Source organism: Balearica regulorum, chromosome 1 (genome assembly GCF_011004875.1).
Source record: "Balearica regulorum gibbericeps isolate bBalReg1 chromosome 1, bBalReg1.pri, whole genome shotgun sequence".
In the NCBI taxonomy this organism is placed as follows: domain Eukaryota; kingdom Metazoa; phylum Chordata; class Aves; order Gruiformes; family Gruidae; genus Balearica; species Balearica regulorum.
Genome location: NC_046184.1, coordinates 25,366,545 through 25,388,810, shown reverse-complemented (window position 1 = coordinate 25,388,810; position 22,266 = coordinate 25,366,545). Strand labels below are relative to the sequence as shown.

At 36.5% G+C, this 22,266-nt stretch overlaps 1 protein-coding gene across 8 annotated transcripts in view; it reads right to left on the bottom strand.

Moving 5' to 3' along the window:
- CADPS2 (calcium dependent secretion activator 2) overlaps positions 1 to 22,266 on the bottom strand; it is a 319,877-nt gene that overhangs the window by 78,893 nt on the left and 218,718 nt on the right. For 5 of the 8 annotated variants that reach the window (XM_075742996.1, XM_075743000.1, XM_075743016.1 and 2 more), the window contains exons 14-17: positions 11,838 to 11,939; positions 6,365 to 6,428; positions 4,036 to 4,159; positions 1,414 to 1,434 (exon numbers count right to left, since the gene is read on the bottom strand). In XM_075742996.1, coding sequence (XP_075599111.1) covers positions 1,414 to 1,434; positions 4,036 to 4,159; positions 6,365 to 6,428; positions 11,838 to 11,939 — 311 coding nt within the window. The remainder of the gene's footprint in view (positions 1 to 1,413; positions 1,435 to 4,035; positions 4,160 to 6,364; positions 6,429 to 11,837; positions 11,940 to 22,266) is intronic. The other 3 variants (XM_075743006.1, XM_075743034.1, XM_075743044.1) reach the window with 1 other exon arrangement.

Below are 22,266 nucleotides of genomic sequence, written 5' to 3'. Positions count from 1 at the left end.
TAGGGAAACTTTCTTAGGGTGCGTTTATATTTAATGGCATGAGGTAGGTACTTTCACGGAGAAATTGTTGAAGGAGCCTCCAAGCGCTCTGAATCACCTGCTTAATGAACCTCTCCCTGTTGATCAGAGGGGGTCAGGAGATTACCTGATCAACATGAGCTTGTATGAACTCATTCTAACAGACTGTGGCACGAACGCCTATACCACCACTGCACTGTCTGCTCTCTTGTTTAACAATTCCAAATAGAGCTCTTCTATTTCCAGGGCGCATAAAGCCTTCAAATGAAAACCAGTGGAAATTTTGGGAACCAATGGAATTTTTTGAATCTTCAGTTATGAACACCAACTTTAAAAAAAATAGTTTTTATAATTTGCTAGGGTTTTGGTTTTTTTTTTTTTTTTTTTTTTTTTGGTTGTTTACTGGTTAAAGAAGCTGTTCTTCCAAGAACAAACCATCTTTCTCCCTTGGACCTCATTGGCACCTCATTGGCAAGGAGCTCTATTTTGAACTACTTTCATGCAACCTATAAAGTCATCACCCCAGTCTATCTTTCCTGATGGAAAATGATTTCATCCTGAGACAGCTACTAACTTAATGCCCCTTCCCATAACTGAGGCTGATATTTGTAGAAACTCCACAAATCATCACGATCAGGCTTCCATTGGGTCTATGTGATGCGTCTTTAAAAAAAGGTAAAACAAAGTAGTGCGTGCATCTAGTTCAAAGTATATATATGCACAGTCTCTCATAATTCTTCGCAGCCAATACTACTCAGCCACAAATACTACTTCGGCTATGCTCTTTTTATGATCACTCTGTTAAATATTTGGATCTAAGAATTCAAAAAACCTCTCTGCACTATTGGAGAATATACAACACATCGGCTTCATGAAATTAGGAACACAAAGAACTACCATCCTTCCACCTTCAGCTGTAACTAGAAAAATAAACATGTCGCTAAACAAAGCTGTATAAGAGAAATGTAAAACCAGCTTTATGAAATTAGTTCTACCATCAAGATCTTAATCAATATATCCAGTAGTCCTATTTAAAAAATGGATACCATTCTTGCTGATGATAACCATGAAATTATATTTCTCTAAATACACAAATTTGTTGAATTTAACAGCCAAACTTTTCTGCATCACTTTAGTTACACCTCTTTCACAGAAAATACACTTGCATCATAATCCAAAATATAACATTTTCTAAATTTCTAATAAATATGCACATCATAGTTAAGTCAGTGTAAATGAAGAATGCATGTACTATACTACATCAAAATTAATATTAGTGTTCACACATGGTCTGGTCAATATCTTGATATTGTTGAATCAACAAAAATAATGTAACAACAGACACAACACACTAAATCTGTAATACATGCAGACATGCACACAAATAATAATCACCTGAGTCCTTTTCTGCTGTTGCTAAACATAAAACAAAAAACAGAGAAGAAAAACCTCATTACAGAAATATAACTATTTTAGTTTCATTAGAGTAGAATAAATACCAAATACAGAGTTAAAATCTTCTTAAAATCTTGAGTATAGCAGTGAGAGTCCTGACAGTCAGCTCACCCAAGTGATGGGTTTTGTCAGCTGAAGAAGAAATGGTGTATGTGTTTAGGTATGCATATTTTTAATTACTAGTTCTAGATAGTCTTTATTTCAGGCTCATTGGCTGAGTTTGCGTCCATACTGTGCCTGGGAATTTAGAAACATAAATAACAGTAAAAGAATGTAAGAATTTAAAAATATAAGAATATTATTTTTATTAGAGCCCTCTTTGTATCTCTACTTTTTAGGTAATTACTATTTATCTATAGCTGATATTATCATGCAATAATTGCATTTTGTCTGACTGATACGATGTTGAGGAAATATTCAAAGAATAGGAAAAAAAAATCCCAGTAATGTATTACAACTATGTATGACATTTGAGGACACCAGTATGTTATAAAGATAATGATTATATGCTTTCTGTATGCAATTTGAGGAGTAAGCAATTAATGTAAACACTAACATGCATTACTTCCAAGAGAAGAATGTAATTTCAGTGCACGGATACAATAATGTTCCCATAAATCTAAAGAAGCAGAATGGATCCTATTGTTGAAAATCATTACTCTATTACAGTTACATTGGTAAAAATGTAGGATATTTGTAATGACCTGAGTATAGAAAGAGACAAATACAGGTCTCATTGCTACTGAAAACCAATGTGTTTAATTTTCTGATGTTATGATGCTGGAGCCCTTCACTTTCAAATAGTACTCTACTTTATTCTCAGAAAAGTACTCAACCTATTTCTCGTTGAGGTACGAGACATATATGCAATTGTCCATTGTGCTCTGGATTTACAATTACACAAGTGCAAAACTACTTACAGAAATCTAGTTGTGTTTTAACCAAAAGATAATAAATCTGAAAAGAAATTTGCAAGTCAAAATATGCCATGGGATGGATGGTAGTTTTATGTGCTGTTCCAGCTTACTGCAGTGTTAACAGTGTGAATATTTTAAAGTGCAAAATTTGCTACTCTCAGTGGTACTGCCACAATTCTCTAGGACATAGATAAAAATCCTGGGCAAAGATGTATTTACTTCACTATAAAAAAACTCTTCCAATCCAATTTAGTGTCAGTGAGTTTAGATATCTTGTGCATGCTTTCATCATCTTTTAAAAATGGTTCTATTTTTACACTCATTATTTCAACAAGTTTGCTAAAAAGCTGAAATATTGAGCATTAAAAAAATCCTTTTTATCAATACAGAAAGATAAAAACTAAGGAAAACAGTATTTGTGCTTTTTCATTTTCCAGAACAGATGTAATATTCATCCTTCTTTCTTTAACACAACGTGATATCATAATTAATTACGATAAACTGGTTACTAAGATGGTTTCATGTTGTTACTCCCATGATATAATACTGGTTGCTATAGTGATGAGACGGGTTTTTTGTTAATCACTTGTGAGATTGGTTAACTCATGTTTTTCAGAGAATTTGAGCAGAAATGGAAAAAGGAAAAAAGTTGGCTTTATAATATTGCTAAACATATGAGGCTTCTTCATTTTGCTGCTACAATAACTATTTCTTCTAGTGCATTGCCAGAAATATATGCTATGAAAAAACATAATATGCATAAAAATTGGATTTTTTAAAGCAGAATTCATCCTTTATGTATTTTCCTGCTAATTGACTCTACTTCCAAAGAAACAGTTATATAGACGTGCACACACTGTTTTCTATTCCTGAATATATCTGTACAGGTATATCTCAAGCTTTCTGCACTTTATGGAGAATAACAGATGTGTCTTGACAAGGCAATTGAGCAGTATGACTTCCTTTTTGATCTACATAAGGTTTACAAATATTAAAATGATGCTGTGTGTGTGCTGGCCAATTATTTTGAGCAAAATCTTCATTAATTTCATGGAATACATTCTAGGACATACATAAATTCCAGGAAAACTGCTGATTACCATTAGATCTAGTATTTCATCCCATTAGTTCATTCAGGAAATCAGGATGTAATTAAGGTTTTAATGATCAGATTATTATTATACATCTGACAACACAACAGCAAAAATAAATAAGACTTATCTATCTGCCTGCCTTGTAAGTACATCAGAAAAGCATCCATACCCAGAGTTTTCAAGTTTCAAGGTACTGTTACTGCTGATAATGAAAGAATTTCCTGTCAGTAGCTTAATTACTAGAAATAGTTAGAGAAATAAAAAATAACCTATAAACAACCTTTTAGATTCATGGAGAACTCAAAAGTAAGAACAAAGGGCAACTTAAATTAAGAAGTCCTAGTCTTCCATTCAAACAGGGTCCCAGGAGGCATATTAAAGCAATGAATAGGAAAAAGCTCCCTAGTTCACCAGCTGAGATTTTAATGAGACATTTCCCCTTGCTGTGGAAGGGGTTTGCTCAGGAAAGGGAAAAGGCTGCTCACAGAATATTCAGTTAATAGGCATTGTTGGCTTTTACAGCCACTTTGGCAGTTGATTGCTGTACTAACCTTCTATTTTGGCATATTCTGTAAGTCGAGTGTAATTGATCAAAGCAGCCTTCTCCAGACATTTTCTAACCACTTTCTTCACCTCTTCTGCTGGTATGGGAGTGGCAATATCTTTCATTAAAACCTGTGCCAGAGACAATTATACCACTTCGTTACACTCATTACCCAAAACCCAAGGGAAAAGGATAAAAGTATCCTAAAGTTACTACAGATTTGATAATGATTAAAGGCAGAAATCAAAAAGGAGCAATTTCAGCTGGTGGAAGCTGATACTGGTCTTTGAAGTTTTCTGTTCATCCCTGATTTGACTGCCTATATGGTATTTATATACAATACTCCTACTGTTCAGCATCTTGCAGCATGCCAGTCAGTCTTCATTTGGGTGACACAAAGACCAGTAAAACAAGAGCATTCTGTGGATGGGCTGGATCATGATGCCCACTGAAGATGTGGATGTGGAAATTTGCTTGCGTCTCACCTGTGGAAAAGCTTCCACCATTGCATAACCATTGACTCTTCAACAGTGTAAAGGAGAAACTGTGAATAACACCATCAGAGCTAGCTAAAAATTACTTGCTTTTCTTCCCTCATAAAGTTATTCAAATTCAGCATGTGCTTGCTGTGAAAAAGTCATCTATAGCAGGCAGGGGAAACATTGAACTTTTGGCGGAATATTTGATGATGAACAAGTAGAAGAACAGATCATATAAAACTTTTCTAAAACCTGCCAGTTTTTAAAGCCTACTGATTTTTAAAATATAGGATCACCTGTTGCAAGTGAGGTAAACTGAGAAAATATACCTCTTTATGTGAATGCTACATTATATACTCTGGTTTACTAATGTTGACATTGATCATCCAAAATAATGGAACACATATTGTTAACAATTCACTCGCACTTTTACTTTAATTCAATACTCCGTTAACTTTCAACAGGTAGATGTAAATAAACTCTATGTTTTTACATTTTAATGTAAATAATGAAATTTCAGATAACTCACAACCTTTTAAAATTACTTCTCCAATGGATCCCAAGACAAGCTACACCCTTATACAACATATCTAAAAATTACTGTTAAAGGGAAGGAGAAAGAGGCATGGTCTGGGGAAGGATATGGTAGAAAAGAAAGAGGTTCAGCAACACAGAAGTTATTAGGAAGACGTTGTTGCAAAGCAGGCTTCCTCCATTACTTGCACACACATATGACATATCTACCTTTGTTAACTTGCTTCTTTTTAATTAATAACTTCTGACTTATCTACAAGTGAAAATACAGTATTCAAAAAGTTCTGTTCTGGATCTGATTTTTTTCAAAATTTTCAAAGGTAAAATAAAATGTTAGCAACCCACTGTGCACCCACAGGTACAGGCATGCACATTTATTCCCAGTCAAGACTGCCAACAGTGTTGCCTGAGCACCAGATAGGGAGTACCACTGCCATTTGTAACAGCAGGAACAGTGAGAGGAAATGGTTGCTTCATATAGCACAAAAGAATCTACACAGCACTACAGTCACTGAGATTGTAAGTGAAAGAAAACATATATGCTCAGATTCTCTACATAGTTTTGAACATGACAGAGGTTTTCTAAGACAGAATCTCCACCCATAGAGTGTTCTGCAGTGCAGAACGAATGACGCTCCCTGGGACCAGACCTCTCAGATTTTGGCAGAGCTGCACAGACTGGGATCTAAGCTTTTTTTTTTTTTCCAATTCCTATCTTCGTTAGGCACTTGCTGATAAAATTCCTCTGGAATCTTTGCTGCAATTTAAAGTTCCCTTTCCTCAGACAAGTCTCAGATGCTTTTACCATTACGAGGTCTTGTCCCTTCCAGTCAATACAAGAGGATTTGTTGGGCAGGAGTTTACATTTATAGCTGTCCATGACAGTTTTGCTGCATATAGTTTTTCTTCTTAAATTGACTCAGATTATGCATTTATGGAAGATTATTTGATTATATAGATGCTTTTTAATTTTACGTATCAGTATTGACAACATCAGCAGCACAGAAGCTATAGAAAGCAGGAAAAGGGAGCTGTAGAGTAGACTCGTACTACTTAAGAGGTAATGCTGAGCAACCATTAAATTATAAAGAAACAGAAAGTCACTACAGTGGCTTGAAGTGAAAGTCCAGTAAATAAGTCCTAGAGAAAACAGCTGTTTGCCTCTGTGGAATACCTTGAGAAAAAAACCCTCCCAGTGAACAATTAAAACCAGTAGTAAAATACCTGAGAAGACATGAGTCTGCTTTCAGTGGCCTGAAGGCAAAAAAAAAAATGTAGGCTTAGTACTCAAGCAGAATTTAAAAAAAAAGTTCTCAGACTTACCCTTTCAAGTAATGAAAGTGTGGCTTTTAAAGCTCCTTCAGGACGTCCAAAAGGGAAACAGTATCTTAAAAAGTAAAAAAAGAAAAAAAGAATAAAAAGAGAAGAGAAAATGATCAGAATTACAATACCTAAGTTAAGAATTTACTTTCAGACATAACTGTACGCAACTGGCATTAAATTATGTTAGCAGAAGACTCCCATATGCAAAGTGCTAATGGAAGCAGGAGGCCTCTTCAGTAGTCTACCAGGGAGCATATACATAGTACAGCAGCAGCAGCCCACCAGCAGCTCAGGCCTAAATACAGAAAAAATACAAAAGACAAAAAGCATCACTTCCACTTTCTCAGCTGTGAAGGATATTTAATGGTCTCTGATGAGCTTAATTGTCATCTTCTTGGAAAGAGGTACGATTTCTCATGTAGCCATGACAGCTACTGGAGCTGTGAAGTAGCATTGTATATTGTACCTTGTTTTAACACTGGATAAATAATAAGGATAAAAAGTCAGATATTTAAGTTTTTAGAGCTACATCAGAATAAAAATGCCGGCAGATAGTCCATAGTTTTTCCTATTATATTCTAAATAGCTTGGAACAGCATTTTATCTTAAATTTTATCAGCCACAATTTAAACCATACCCACTTCTGTCTTGATACTTCTAAAAATATGCAAATTAAAAAGTGATCCCATTCATAGCTTTGTTTTTCATTTTTGCCTACTGAGTGATCCAATATATCAGCTCAATAAGACTACAATGCTCAGGCAACTGTAACCTCTCTTAATCCTGTCTATAAAATCTTGCTGGGATATCCCCAATTGGAAAAAGGATTTTTTTGCTTTGCTGAGATTATTTTTTTCTTATTATTACTCACTGAGAATGGCAGCCTCATATTCTAATGTTTTCCAATTTAAAATCTTTTCTAATGATAAAAGGATTCAGACCAGTGAATTTTAGATATACATTTTAGTCAGTCAAAATAAAGCCCTGCAAATGAGGTCAAAAAAGGATTTCCTGCAGCAAGAATTCCAGTATTTGCTTTGCCTCATGTTATTTCTTTCTTACTGTAGTGCTAACAATTTTTGGGGACAGGTTAACAAATTAGCAAAGCAGATTTAATAACTTTTAGGGGTTATCTTAAAAAAAGAGCAGATCTTTAGGTGGTTTGTCGTCTTCTCCTCTTTCAGTATATTTCCACAATCCTCCACTTGTCTTTCCATTGTTTATTCCTATCAACCTCTAATGGTAGTTTTTGAATAAACGTCACACAGTTCTTGATCATACTTAATATTTCAAATCAAAGATTTCCTTCCAGGTTTGTTCTGCAATGTAAATAACCCAACCAGTTTTAAGTTCATGATGCAGACACACAGTACAACGGGGGTTACTCTGTTGCAGAGACAATATGTATGAGTCTGTTGCAGAGACAACATGGGCAGCAAGCTTATGTGTGCAATTGGTGCAAGGAGCGTCTGACAGAGAAGAACTGTTTTTTGAGATAAGCGGCTTAAAGAAAAGGAAATGTTCACAGTAGAGGCCTAAAGGGACACTCAGCAGTCCCACGTCTGTGCTGCTGAGGAGGCAGGGAAGCAGCATCTTGCTGGCAAGGAGAAATTCAATCTCTTGGATAAAACCCCCATGGCAGCCAATTTCACGCTGTCCAGCTGTGCCAAGGATGTTCCCACAGCTGTGGGGATCTTTAAGGATAGGGAGACATAGATGGCGACAGTGGTCAATTAATTCACTAGGCATATGGACAATTGCATCTGTGACATTCAAGAGGACCAAGCAGTAAGTTGCTTGCTGAGTACAAAGGTAGTGGACCTCAGGAGATGTGTATATAAGTTACCCAGGGCAGAACAGAGAAGTAGCAGCACGCATGGTCTACGTTAGTACCAGCAACACACAGAAGTATAGCAGGAACACTCCAGAGATTAAATTTGCACAGCCAGGCAAGAGGCTAAGTCCAACACTATCACAGCAGCTTTCTCTGAAATACTGGCTCCTCCACATTTGATGCCTGAGAGGCAGGCAGGGATCTGGAGTCTCAGTGGGTAGGTAAGATGACAGAAAGGAAAGGTTTAAGTACCTCAAGAACTAGGAAATATTTTAGATGAGAGCGACCTGCACAGAATGGGCAGACTGCATCTTAATCACAGCGGAGCCAGGCTGATAGCAATGAAAATTTAAAATTAAAAAGGCCATAAGGGAGTATTGAAACTGGAAGCTAAGGGTTAGCTGGCAGGCATGGGAGAGCACCTTCTTCAGATGGGTGTGACCTAGTGACCTAGGTGGACATAGCAAATGTTCAGTGCATTTCTGGAAAGGCAGGAAGAGAAACACACTCTTCAGTTAAACTGTTGACAGCTGACCAGTGCATGCAGTTCTAAGCAAGGGCAGAGCTTAGAAAAGTTCTGACATATTACAGGAAAAAAAAAAAAAGTCCTGGTGATCCTTGAAAGTCTGTACCACTGACCCCCTGATTAGGAGGATGAGAGTAATTAGGAGATGTTAAGTGAGATTAAAGGAACTGCAAATTGATGACAAATAGTAATAGTAAGAGATTTCAACTGTACACATGTACACTTGATCAATGTCTCATTAGGATGAGATATAATGATAATATTTTGGGACACAGTATTGAATTGCTTCCTTGGACAACTAATTTAGGATCCACAAGAAAAGATGCTATTCTGGATTTGGTCTCAAATGTGAACAGGACATACTTTGAGAGGTGCAGAGCAGGAGCGGTACTCTGTAGTAGTGATCATAAAACAATAAAATTTAATAATGTAGCAGAAGAGAACAGGCCAAAAAAATCAGTACATGTACATTTGGTACATGTATATTCAATTTCAAAAAAAGGGAACTATGAAAAAATGATGAACTTGAAAAATAAAAGCCAAAACCTTAAAGGAGCAATCAAAAAACCAAGAAACCTACAAGCAGCCTGAGGGAAAACTCAAAAAGTAGGAGCCCAAGTAAAATGCATGCCACAATTAAAAATAAAAAGGGCAAACCCCCAAACAACAACCTCTCTATGTGACTCCACGAGAAAGATAAAGAGGTTATTATAAAGAATCTGGCATTTAAAAACTGTAAAACCTATTGGAACAAGGAGGACAGGAAAGCCTGTAAAATATTCTAGGGCGCACACAAACAGCACAGATGCTCAAGACCACTGGAAGCAGGAGGCCAGCTTGGGAGATGGTGGGACAAGGAATACAGGGCACTCAGGGACAGCAAGGCCAAAGCAGAGAAACTCAGTGTATGCTTTGCATCAATCATATTATTCAAAATATTCAGCATTTCACAGTTACCACAACAATTTTGATGGACTGAAATATGGAGGGGTTTTAATACCGTGTTTTCTTAAGAAAGCAATCTCACAGTCAAGGTTATTCTGTGTTAATTAATGATACAGGTGATCTTTTTACATTTTTTGAGTCTAGGTTTTCTTTTAAAGTATAATGCTAATTCTTTATCAGGATGTCCTATACTGTGTCTCTATATGCTTTATTCCGGGACACTATTGATTCTTCCTCTACCAGTATTATGGCAATATCCTTGTTTAAATCCAGACATTCCACCTAGTTTTTTCATTTCTAACATTTGCTCAGAGAAAGATACGATAATTGCTCTTCACCTGCCAGAGCACTATTTCTCTATCTTGATTAAATAGGATTTTAAGGCAAACCTTAGAGTCCTCTCTAAGGATGGAAGCATTCATCTTTGAATGACACATTTAATTGCTCTCAAGGAGGAGCTTCTATCGTCGTTTGAATTCACTCAAAAACCAGCCAAGACTGAGGCCGAAAGATCCTATGGTCACTGATATAGCCCAAGCTCATCAACATATGCTAGTGTGTAGCTAAGCAGTTATGACGGATTTTACCTTTGTTTGTTCCAACTCAAGTAATTATTCAGACATTTTTATACATTTTGTAATTAGAAGCATGCACATGAAGGTCTGAAGGCTCACAGAATTATTCTGAAGGTATTCAGCCTCTTTTCTTGTTCCCTCATCTCCTTCCTCTATACATATTTAGAAGGTTTCTGCTGCTTCAGTATTTTTGGGGCCACAGCTACTCTCACTGACCTCCCCATTGTGTATGAGTAAAAGGAATTACTTCACTGGAAATTACAGTGATTGTGTTTCTACCATAAATACGACATGATATGGACATAAGTATGCCAATCACAGGCCAGAGGTCTCCCGGCTCCAATACTCCTTCATTTTTCTTTGCAGCAAGCATGAGAAGATTGTCACAGAAACAAGTTTTCCTTCCGCTTACAGATGATGTTCCCTGTCAGTACTCTCCTCCTGCCTTTCCCAGACCTGGGTAGGAAGGACTGTGTCTTATGCTGCTCTGCATTGCTTCTCTGGCAAGAGAGAGTTAATCCCAGGGAAGACAGGAGATACGTCAGGGAAGAATCTTTAAAGGAAATAAAGGAAGGGAGCATTCTTTTTTCCCAAAAGTAATTGTCTTCAAGGACAATCCTAGCTCTCTTTAGTTCAATACAGAGATGAAGTCTCAAGTGAAGACTGCTACACTTCCTCTATGCTCAAAAAATCCCTAACCAACCTAGTTATCAACATGATAGATACCAGTGATTACTAGACACTTACCTCATCACAACAGAGTAGTATCCAACAAACTTATAGCCAGCCTTGCCAAACAGAAGAAAGCTGTTTCACACAGCACAATTTAAACTGTGAAACTGGCTCTCACAAGATGATACAGAGACAAAAAAAATATATAAATACATTCTAAGAAAGGATTAGATTGACACAATGATACCAGATAGGTTGGCTTAGTGTGATAAACTAACAGATTTGGTGGTCTAGATGCCAATTGTATGCTAAGGTTCATAAACCATCAATTGCTAGAAAACAGAAGGATACCAGAGGAAATATCACCCCAAGTTTGCTCTCTTTCTTGCATTTTTCCCCTAAATATCTCCTGTTGCTATAGCAGTCCTTACATTGACTGTCCTTACATATGACAAACTCTTTATTGAGGATGATGGACCTTTGCTGATTTAGGCAAGATAAGTGTATCACAAAACCAAGCAAATGACATTAGACTTCCAGAAAAAAGTTGTAGCTGCCATATATCGAAGATGTTCTCTACTTACATAATTTTTCTTGTCAGCACTAATCCAGAAACTGGTATGACTTGGTCATTTTCATACAGGCAATTTTCTTAGAAATAGAGAGCTTAGAGTTTAAAAGGACCCACAAAAATCAGGCCTATAATCTTGCAAAATCTTTTCTACCATAGAAAGAGTACAGCTCACATGATACACAAATCATTTGTGTAAATATATTATTCCATATTTAATATATTAAAAAACTATTTGCAGGTAGACTATTTTATTTTCACTTTCCTTGTTCAAGACCAAAATTGAGCATCATAATGAGAAAATTCTCTCAGATAAAACTTAGTATTAATTGAATAAATTACACACTCACCTGAAATGGCTTATTTGGTTTTCTAAAAGGGATGAAAGTCTGTCCTTGATTTCCTCAAACCTTTCTTTCTCTTCAACAGATACTGTTCCAATTCCATCTGGTCTGTAATATTAAATATTTATTAATTGTTGATATATCTTCGTGCCTATTCCTCTTTGAAGAGTGATCTTTATTTTTAAAGCTTTCAGTTAACATGCGCGCTACTCTCCTTTCCCCTTTCCCATTGCCTTAAAAGATAAACTGTAACTTGTCAATATAGTAAAGATTAAACTGCAACTAGACAAACAACTTTTGAGCTGAACTTTTAAATTCAACTCCTAAGTTTCTACCTGGTCCCAATATGGACACAAGGTAGCATGTATTTCTCCCAAACCATTCCCAAATATATAGTATCGTTTCTCCAGAACATGAGTACTGTTAGCACAATAGAGGGCCCTACTCTGATCTTGTTGAATTTCAACTCCTTGAATCTTCCAGATATTTTCCCGGAGGCACAATATGTCTGAAAGTGATTTTAATATAAAGATGGGAGGCAAACCACAGTGAGAAAAGCCAGAGTGGGCAACACCTAGAAATCCACCTGCTTAGAGTGAGCATAGATTATTGATCCCTCATCCCATATTGACAAATAACAGCACATAAACAAGTCTTCCATACAAATATAGCATAAAGAATGCAACAAATAAATAGTCTTTAAAAAACCAAAAGCACTGGCATTTCTTTAAACATCAAATTAAAGTCCTAACAATTAATAATAAGCCTTGTAGTAAGTATTTTAAACACACACTTAGAGTCTTAGCCTAAAGATGTTATTAATGTCTTTGTATTAAAATAATGACAAAATTAAAGAAATTTAAACACACATTTCCAATATGGTATTTTTGCCATGCAGTCACAACTACTGCACATATAGCATACTTTAAAACGAACCTATCTGAAAACCTCCTGTTACTCTCTCAACTTCAAGCTCCAGGGTAACAAAACAGCTACTGCTTCTCACCTGAATTCATTACTCTGACACTAAGCGTGGATCTGCCCTGTACCTCCTCCAGAGCCTCCAAAACTGTATCTCATTGTTTCTAGAACTGAGAAAATTGAAGTAAAATGACCTGAAGAAAGACAACATTCTATGAATGTTCTAAGAATCACTCTATCATTCTATAAACATCTTTTTGTTAAATTGTTACTTTAGCTTTCTGCACTATACTTAGATCTAGAAGGGCTAAGTTGCTACCTGGCCGTGACATAAACAATTCTCTCATCCTTTAAATCACTTATATTTGTGATCTGTCAAGTCAAGGTGGAAAGAATGCCTAAACTCCTTAAACTATTGTGAAGACAACAATAAAAATCAGATATGGTGGAGATATGAGTAACCAGGCACATCAATATGCTATTGTACAAATTTGATGTGAAAGAGCAAATAACTTATCTTCCCTCTTTTGATGGATGCCAGGATACTTTACCTCAGCCTCCTGACAGATGGAATGGGTTCAAATTTAAGTAAATTGCACTGTCTGATTTCATTGTCAGGAGAGATCGTGCTGTGGAGTGATAAAGCAAATAGTTCTGTCATATTAAACCTCGCTGAGGCATGTCATATACATGACAGAAAAGACCTAGGGGTCCAGATAACAGTAAGTGAAAAAGGTGAGCCAGTAGGATGTCATATCTGTCAACCTGCACTAAGGCTAGGATCACTACGTACCGCGGACCCGTCACTTCACTGAGTTTGTTGTCATAAAGAACATCACTGACAACACCTAAAATTTTCAGAACTGTTAAATATATTTTCAGTGGATCTTTGCATAGAAGCAAATGTCCCAGAAGAAAGAGTACACAAAAAGGTGTTAGAAAAATGGACCATCTATAGCACTGAAAAACTCGTCTCTTGAAAATATGCTTTTAGAAAACAGCACAAACTCAGACTCATTATTTTGTTTCTTCTGTTAGCCTTATTGCAACAAGCAGAATATAAAAATGCATTTTCACAACACAGTTCTGAGACACATATTGTTGTAGTGATAATTTTTTTTCTGCTCTTGGGAATGTGTATCTACTACTGAGAAAAAAGAATCCACGGAAAAAAGAATCTGACATGAGCTGAAATAGAAAAAAATAGATAAATAATTTCAAAATTCCCACTAATTTCATCTTCTCAATATTTTTCTTTAATCATTTTAAAGACAGAACAAAATAAAATAGCACTGTTTTGAGCTGGTTATTTTTATTTACAAATTACTGTGCCTGTCAAGAAAATCAGACTCAAGCAGTCATTTGGTTTTCAAAGGTTTCGGTCATCCATAAACTATGTAAGAACTACTTTGCAACTAAAACCAACAACAAATGAGCCTTTCCTGCTGTTCCAAATGTTATGGATAGTGGTTCGTACTTGATTTTTTGAATTCAAAACCAGTATTCAGCTTTCTTATTGCAGCCTGGGATGTCTGTTTCAAGAACTCAGCCAAGAAAAGTGATGGACTGTCGTAAGAAGAGTTTTCATTTTAACATTATCTTCTCAAGAAGGTAAAGAGAGAATGAATTTTCCTTTCCTCCACATTCTTTTTCTCCTTATTCTTCACAACTGCTTTTGGGATTAGAGAACTAGGTGAAACTGAACACTCAAACTCTGAGTAGCCTTCTCTCACTCACTTATATTAGTTTTCTGTTTTTTGAGAACTCTGTCAATTGGATTTGGATTGGCCTGTCTTGTCTGCTTAGATCACAATCTAACTGGCACAGATGTAATGTTGTCTCTTGTCACATCTCAAATTGTTTAATTCACTCAGACTTAAATATCAAAAGAGATTTGAAATAAATACCTCATGAACTAGAGCTAGCAAATTCAAGTGGGAAGTAGCTGTTTCACTAAAAGACACTTAAATAATGACACCAAAAATAGAGGTTGACCAGAGTTTTTAAAGAAACTTTTGCTGTGACAATCTTGCAAGTCTGCTGTCCTGATGGCAGTTACTCTAGGGAAGCTGATTGATTAGGCGGTGGGTTTCATTTTTCCTCTGGGAATGGACTGTTTTTCCTCACTTGATATAATCCTTTAAGGCCTGGAGTACCCTCTAGAAATATTTTGATGTCTGGAGGTCTTTAAACCCGTAATAATTTGCAGAGGTAACTTGATGCATTGTAAGATTAAGATTTGTGTGAATGGCTATGGCACGTGAGATAAAAATGGTATTCCAGTTCCAATGGGAATTAGATATGATGGACACTGGGTTGACTGTAGATTGTTTCCAGCCCTGAACTTTGGAAACAGCTTCTCCTAGTGGCCTTTCAGAGAGTGAATTGTTACCTTAAGCAAGACTGCTTTGTTGAGACAGCCTTGCAAAATACTAACTGAACTTGACTGACTTTTCTTTTTGCCTTTCGAGCATTGTTGATACCAGTGCTTTTTAAAAATTCACATATTTTTAAAAAGTTTGAAGTTTTTTCAGTAAGTTTTCATCATTAAAAACACAGACCATCACTTTGGTCTGTCATGAAAAAAAACTGTATGAGGAGAGGAATGCGCGGATTGATATTCTAACATGTACACACACCCCCACATAGATGAGAACAATAAGGCTGATCAAAAGAATCTGCCAGAGAAAGATGAGAAATTATGATGAAAAACAAAAACAGAAAAATACTTCAGCTAAGGTCTTACTTCAAGACATTTATATAATAAACTACATTTCAAGGGTGTAGGAAAAACAAATCCAAAACTTAAATGTCATCTTGGCTCCTAGAAACAAATTGTTTTAGAAGACTTCAGTGCTCTCTAAGAGCACTTGTTTTTAAATTCAGTGGATGAAAGAAAAGTGACAATTTTCAAATTAGTTTGACTAATTAGTTGACTAATTAGTTTTCAAAAAGTTTGACTTTTGTTTCTTAGTAAACAGAAGATTAAATTGTTTAGAATTCTGATGAAGAGATTTTATTATCTATTTATAGGACTTTAATAACCAAGGACTTTAACACCCAAATTTTCCTTTAAAACACAATTGCATTAATTAAGGCTTTTGCTGAGTCCATGGTTTATGTTAGACAAATCTAAGAAAAGCAATGATTTAAATTATCAGCCTAGAAGCAGGCCAAGCAGACATCTTTTTATTAACAGAAAATGAAGAGAGCAAATTATCACGTGGCATTTAAACATAGCTTTAACCAGCAGGCACTTGAAAACCGAGCATTTTGTTGTTTATATTAACTATTCTTCAAACATTCTGACAAAAAAAAATGGCACAATAGAGCCTTCTGCTGTATGCATTTCTCAGGCTGATCCTACATCTGCTTACAGGTCATGCCCTCTTTTTCACAAGTGAACAAAAAAGACCAATTCTGAAGGCCACTAAAACAGATTAAGATGATAAATCAGGTTAATTTTAATGATCTTTTATGCAGTTACATTTTAGGTGGGACTCATTAATGCCCTTCTACTGAAAAGCTAAGCATGTACTAATATAATATTTTACCCAAAGTATAAGAGTACGTATAGGCATTAATCAGGTGAAATTAATGACAAAACAATGTATAATATTTAGGAAAGGTGAGAGTACGTAATAGCATTAGCTGTTCCTTCATTGCTTAAGATGGCAAGTATCACCTTAAATATGCAGAACTTTGTTCTAATATTTCTTAATAATGCGTGAATTGCGATTAATTTTCTATTGACTGAGGCTTTTCAGAAGCAATTTGTTTTGATATGTTGAAAAATGTGCCTCTGTTAATATTGTAGTGAGGACACATTTTATTCTAACATTATTATAGTTATTAGCACCTTCCACCACAAGATAGTATCCTCTCTTAAACCAAAGGTGAGGTCAACATGGCTGCACTTGGTACCTGCAACAGGGTGAAGAACTTTGCTTCTAGCTTTGAACTCAGGAGAGCTTTAGTGATAACTTTCTTGTGGCTATTTACAACAGTAATATATAGAAAGCTCTGTCACTAATTGAACAACATCAATTAAAAAAACCCCAAACTTAACTATTTAGAGATCCTTACATCAAAGGCTTGGGGGTAAGATGCTCATAGGTGAATCACTGAAAAAGGAGAATACAGATTAAATGAAAGAAGGTTTACCTTCCTCTGTGCTCCATATACCTTGGAGATGATCAGCTTCCAAAAATGAAGGATGAACTGGATGACGCAAGATGCTTGGCACAAGGCAGTACATAAAACTGAAAGACCTAGTGAAAAGCTTCTATTCTCAGCATTGCCCAACGAGCCTTAGAAAAGGGGAAGATTATACTCACTTGAAGAAAAGGGATATAAATGTCCAAGGAGCAACTAGTTTTTCCAGTTTTGAGAGAACTCTGCTTCTCATCTAGAAGCACAAACTCACATAGCATATAAATCCTAAAAGGTGTATTTTCTCATTCCATTATTCTGGGGAAATGGTGACTCATAACAAATGACTTCTGAATAAAAACACACTTTCAAGTACAAGAAATCCACTCTCATCATTTCCATTATAGAGGACTGATAGAAAAATGAGACAAACTACAAAACCAAAAGACTCTTGTTAAGTCTCTAGATGCTGTATCAAACATGACAGAGAATTTATACAAGATGCTGGTGGACTGATGGAATATAACTTCTGTTGTAACACACTTCCCTAAAGATCCACACTGTAAGGGAACTCATGCTCCTTCCTGCAGCTGCTGGACTGCCTTGGAACAGACCTAAGATTAAAGCAGAAGGCCCAATTGACAATAAAAACCAGTGAAAGAAGACCTTGCACCTGCTATCATTACAACACAGACAGAACATGTGGGGTTGAGCGTGAATAAGAAGCACAGTGGAAAGAGGAAGCGTTTTCAACTGCTTGAAGCTGAAAGGTTCCACAAAATCCTGCTAGCAATGCTTTCTTGGGAAAACCATCTAAGAAGTCTACATGCTACTAAAATATTTTTATATACAAAATTATACATATAAACCCATAACACTTCTGGGAAGAGATCAACTGGAGAAAACCTTTCATGTCATATGGTGACCATGTGCAAATAAATAGTGAAACTACTGACTTAAGTTCTGGAACTTTAGATCAAATCTTATTAGATACTGTTTATGAACGACATAAAATGAAGAAGAAACCAGCAAGATACAGACAACCTTACTTTAGAGTTACATTAGTCAGAAGAGAAGGAAATATCTATTCAGAAGTTCCACAAAAAATGATTAGAAGAGACAGAGCAACATAATGATATTGTTTTCCTTATTTTTACAAAGTTCCTCGTCCCAGATTTGAAAGGGATGATTTCTCTGAACATTCTTTTATCACTTGACACAAAGTGTAAAATTGCAATAAATGGTTCTTATCACAAAACACTGAAAAATGAAAAGAAATATATGAATGCATAGTGCTCTCCAAAGTTTCCATAGTTTCATTTCTCTTATGTGTTCATTACTTCACCTTAAGATATCTCCTCCAAGTATAACAGGAGAAAGAAGCCTATCACAGAGAGTCTACAGTGCCAAATGATGGCAAGGCTCTAAAAGGAACTCTCAGAGAGGGCAGGGCTATTGCAGAGTTATGAAATGAATTCTTTGCAGTGGTGTTTATTATGAAAAGAATTAAGACGACTCCTTTGCTGGAACCCTTCTTTGTTGACAGCAAAAAAAAAAAATAATCTTTATTTTCAGCACAGAATCTGTCCAAAATTAAAGCAACTAAGAAAAAGCATATGGAACAAATTAGAAAAATTACCAGCAGTAAGTTGCCAGGGCAAGAACTGAATTATCTGTGGTTGTGTGAAAGTTCTCACCAAGAACTGCCTTCCTCCTGAAGAATGGGAGGTGAAGAATGTAAGACGAATTTAAAAATCAGAAGAAGTTTCCAGGGGAGGTAGAGGGAACTCCAGTCCAGTAAGCTTTACATACATCCCAGAAAATTAGAAGGAACTATAATATAAGGATATTTAAGGATAAAATTAAAGAAAATTGGGTACATATTATCTATTGTGAAGAAATTTGTATGGCTTTGAAGCCATAAGGAAGAGAAATCTTACCTTCTGATCTTCTTGAAGTTCTCTAACGGGATCAAAAACAGGTGGATGAGTGTGACCTGACTGATATGATGTACCTGGATTTCCAAAAATCTTTTGTCAGAGTCCCTAACTGAAAGCTTTTAGGGTAATCAAGCAGCCACTGAGTAAGAGCGAAAGTCTTTACATTTATAGTGAAAAAAGAGTTAGTACGAATAAATGGTGAGTACCTGCAGCGAAGGTAAGTTATAAGTAGAATTCTGCAGGGATCTGTGCCGAGACCTGTGTTATTTTACAGTATTCGTAAATGACCTGGCAAACAGCCAAGAACTGAGGAGGCAGTAAATGTAATTGTAATGATAGTTTTGTGGCATAGTGTGGAATTCCAGAAGGACCTTATGAAATCAAGTAGCAATAAAACAGCAAACAATGATCAGGGTAGATAAATGTAAGAAAAAAATCAGTTCCTATTCAGGACAGAGATCTTGGTGTTATGATGGATAATTCCATGAAACCGTCCCTGTTTAGTAGCAGTCAAAGAAGTAAATCAACACTGGGAATTACCAGAAAAGGATAAGGAATTAGCAGAAAACATCCACTCAGTAATCAATGCATGGTTCGCTCATACTTCTTGAATCTTAAATAGTAAAGAGACAACAGAGGATTTCTTTTGTCTGTCATCCACCTCTTCCAATAGCAACACAGAGTGAAATGAGACATTTAGGAGTCAAGTTCAAAGCAAGAGTTCTTCAAGTAAGAGGAGGCTGAGTTGTGGAACTTGCTGCTAAAGGTGTTGAGGGTGCAAAGGGTTTGCACAGGTTGAGGGGTGCAATGGACGAGTACCTGAAACAGAGACTCACTCCTGGTTACTGAACAGGCATATAGGCGTATTCTGAGCTGCAAAGTGAGACTGAAAGAGCACTAAGAGGAAATACTGCATATGCTTGCCCTTCTCTTACTCCAAGCAGGTCAATGCTGGAGACAGATGACTGACTGGCTTAGAAGAACCCTGACTCAATACGACTGTTCTTCTATGCAAACATACATGCGCTGAAGACTTCAAGATGAAGGCGGAAATAAACTCTTTATCTTTGGTTATAAATTGATTTTTGTAGTATTACTTTCACCTTTACTTGTCATATATGACCTTCCAATAAATTGGCTTTCTTTCTGAATAGAAAAAAGTATAACCAGGGAATATGTTTGAATTTTGAATTTTTCAATTCAGTCTGTAACTCAGCAGGTAGAAAGAAGTCACTTTGCACTTCATGTGATACCCACCAGCATCCATTTCAGACAAGTGGGACTGAATAGAAGTCACAGCATGAAAAGTAGACAAAAGTGAATGTGATGGGGAAGAAAACAATAGCTCCTACCTGGACTGTTTAGACCAAAATGTCAGCATTCAGGAATATCCTGTAGTTCTTGTTCTGCCCATTTCACTTTCACCAGAGATACACAAGTGTATGCATAACTGCAGTGCAAAAAGTTCACTTGTGAATCGATGACTTTGACCATACAGTGGAACATTTCAGAAGAAAAACATTGTGAAGAGGAGCCAAAGGAGATGCTATTGTAAAGTTACATAGCTCTGCAAGCACAGCCAACAAAAGCTGATTCTATTTAGGAAGAGGAATCAGTTGATTCAGAAACAAGGATGTGTTTTTGTTTAAACACTCAGAAAGACTATACTTTTACTAAAATATTTTGCTTTTTGGCTATTTATGAAGAGAATGTCTTAAGAATGTAATCCACAAAAGCAGAAATACCTCTTCTACACAAGCAGTTTGTTAGCCCAGTTGTAATGCTCTTCCCAGCAGGAAAGGAAAGGCACAAATGAGGCTTGAGAAGGGCATGAATGAAGCTTGAATTCCCCAGTCCAGGACTCAGCACATTGTGTTCGACCCCACATAAACATTTCTATTACCAAATCAACAACACTGGCACAAGAGACACACTAAGTACCACTATGCTTGATAACTCCGTCAGAACTTGTTACCTATACCTTTGTCTAGCAAAAGAAACCAGTGGGGGACTGTTCTCTGGTCCTGACACCACGTGGCAAGGTCTGCTGCATACAGCCTACACCAGAGCTCAGTTCAGGTCTCCTCTGTGCTCCACAATGTCCCTGAAGCTCTAGGACAACAATTTACTTTTATGTGCTTATTCCAGGTGTGTTGAAAATAAACCACGGCTACTGTGTTACAGCCTGCAAGAGCATTACAGCCTGCAGCATGAAGCAGAGTTCGTATTTCAAGTCCTAGGGTGAAGCTAAAGAGCATAGGGGATACCTGAGGGTTCAAAACGTGCTGGAAGAGTTCTGGAGCCATGTGAAGGGTGGAAACAGCCAAAGCTGATTCAGCCTTGTTCGTAGTGTTTACTGGGAGCGGTATTCAGCACACACAATCCCACAGTCATGCCTGGGATCTTAAAGACTGTCTATGACTAAAAGACAGTTGGGGTCCATTGTACGAGGCTCATTCCTCACCAGTTTTATTGAGCAAATCAGATCATTGGTGTGCTCAGCATACGTCCTGGTGTGGCCCCAGTATATTTTGTAGATTTGCTCTGATTTGCGCTGGAGTTTCTCAACAGACTACCAGAAATGAAGGTGAGTGACACCTTTATCTGATCATTTGACTGATGTCACTAGATTGCCTGCTACTCTAAAATTCATGCCTAAAGGAAATTGGTAATTTGAACTACAGATATGGCTGCATTTCTACATGCTCCTCCATTGCCTGACTTCAAGATCATTTTTGATGATCTTTCTCAGGCTAGTGGAAGGTCTAAGATCCCTCTGTGAAGCAAAGGTTAAATATAAATTGAATACATCATGCCCAGAGTATAAAGCTCTTTGTCTTTGTTCTGTGGTCTTTCTAATTCTCAGCCTGACTTATAAAACTAAGATGTATAACGCCAGGGATCAGCCTAGAACTTTGGCCTGTCATGCATTGTCTGTGAAATTCTTTTTTCCCTTTTACTATTTCTTAGTGCTGTGGCAGATGAATGAGTGGATGTATTATGTGTGTATATGTGTGTCTGTCATCCTCCGTGAGTGTGTCTGCTTCTGTCCTTGACTTACTTTTCTTCTTTCTTCATGTTTCTTTTTTCTTCCTTTTTACAATATCTCAGTTCTAGTCAGACCCTCTCTGTTCAACACTTCTTTTATTCCTAAAACACTCATAATGCTATTCAGAGAATATCTGTACAGAAGGAATAGACAGAATACAAACAGAGTGCTTACCACTGTGTAAATGATGTGCTCCCTGAGATATTTTCATGCACTGCACGCACTGTTGTCCTTCACTTAAATTATGAAATAAAAAGAAATGTATCTACCTTTCTTTTGAATTCTTGAAATAAGTTTGAGCAATTATCACTGTATATTTGTCTTGTTAGGTTGAAACCAGTAATAAAAAGGCTAGAAACAACAAAGACTTAGA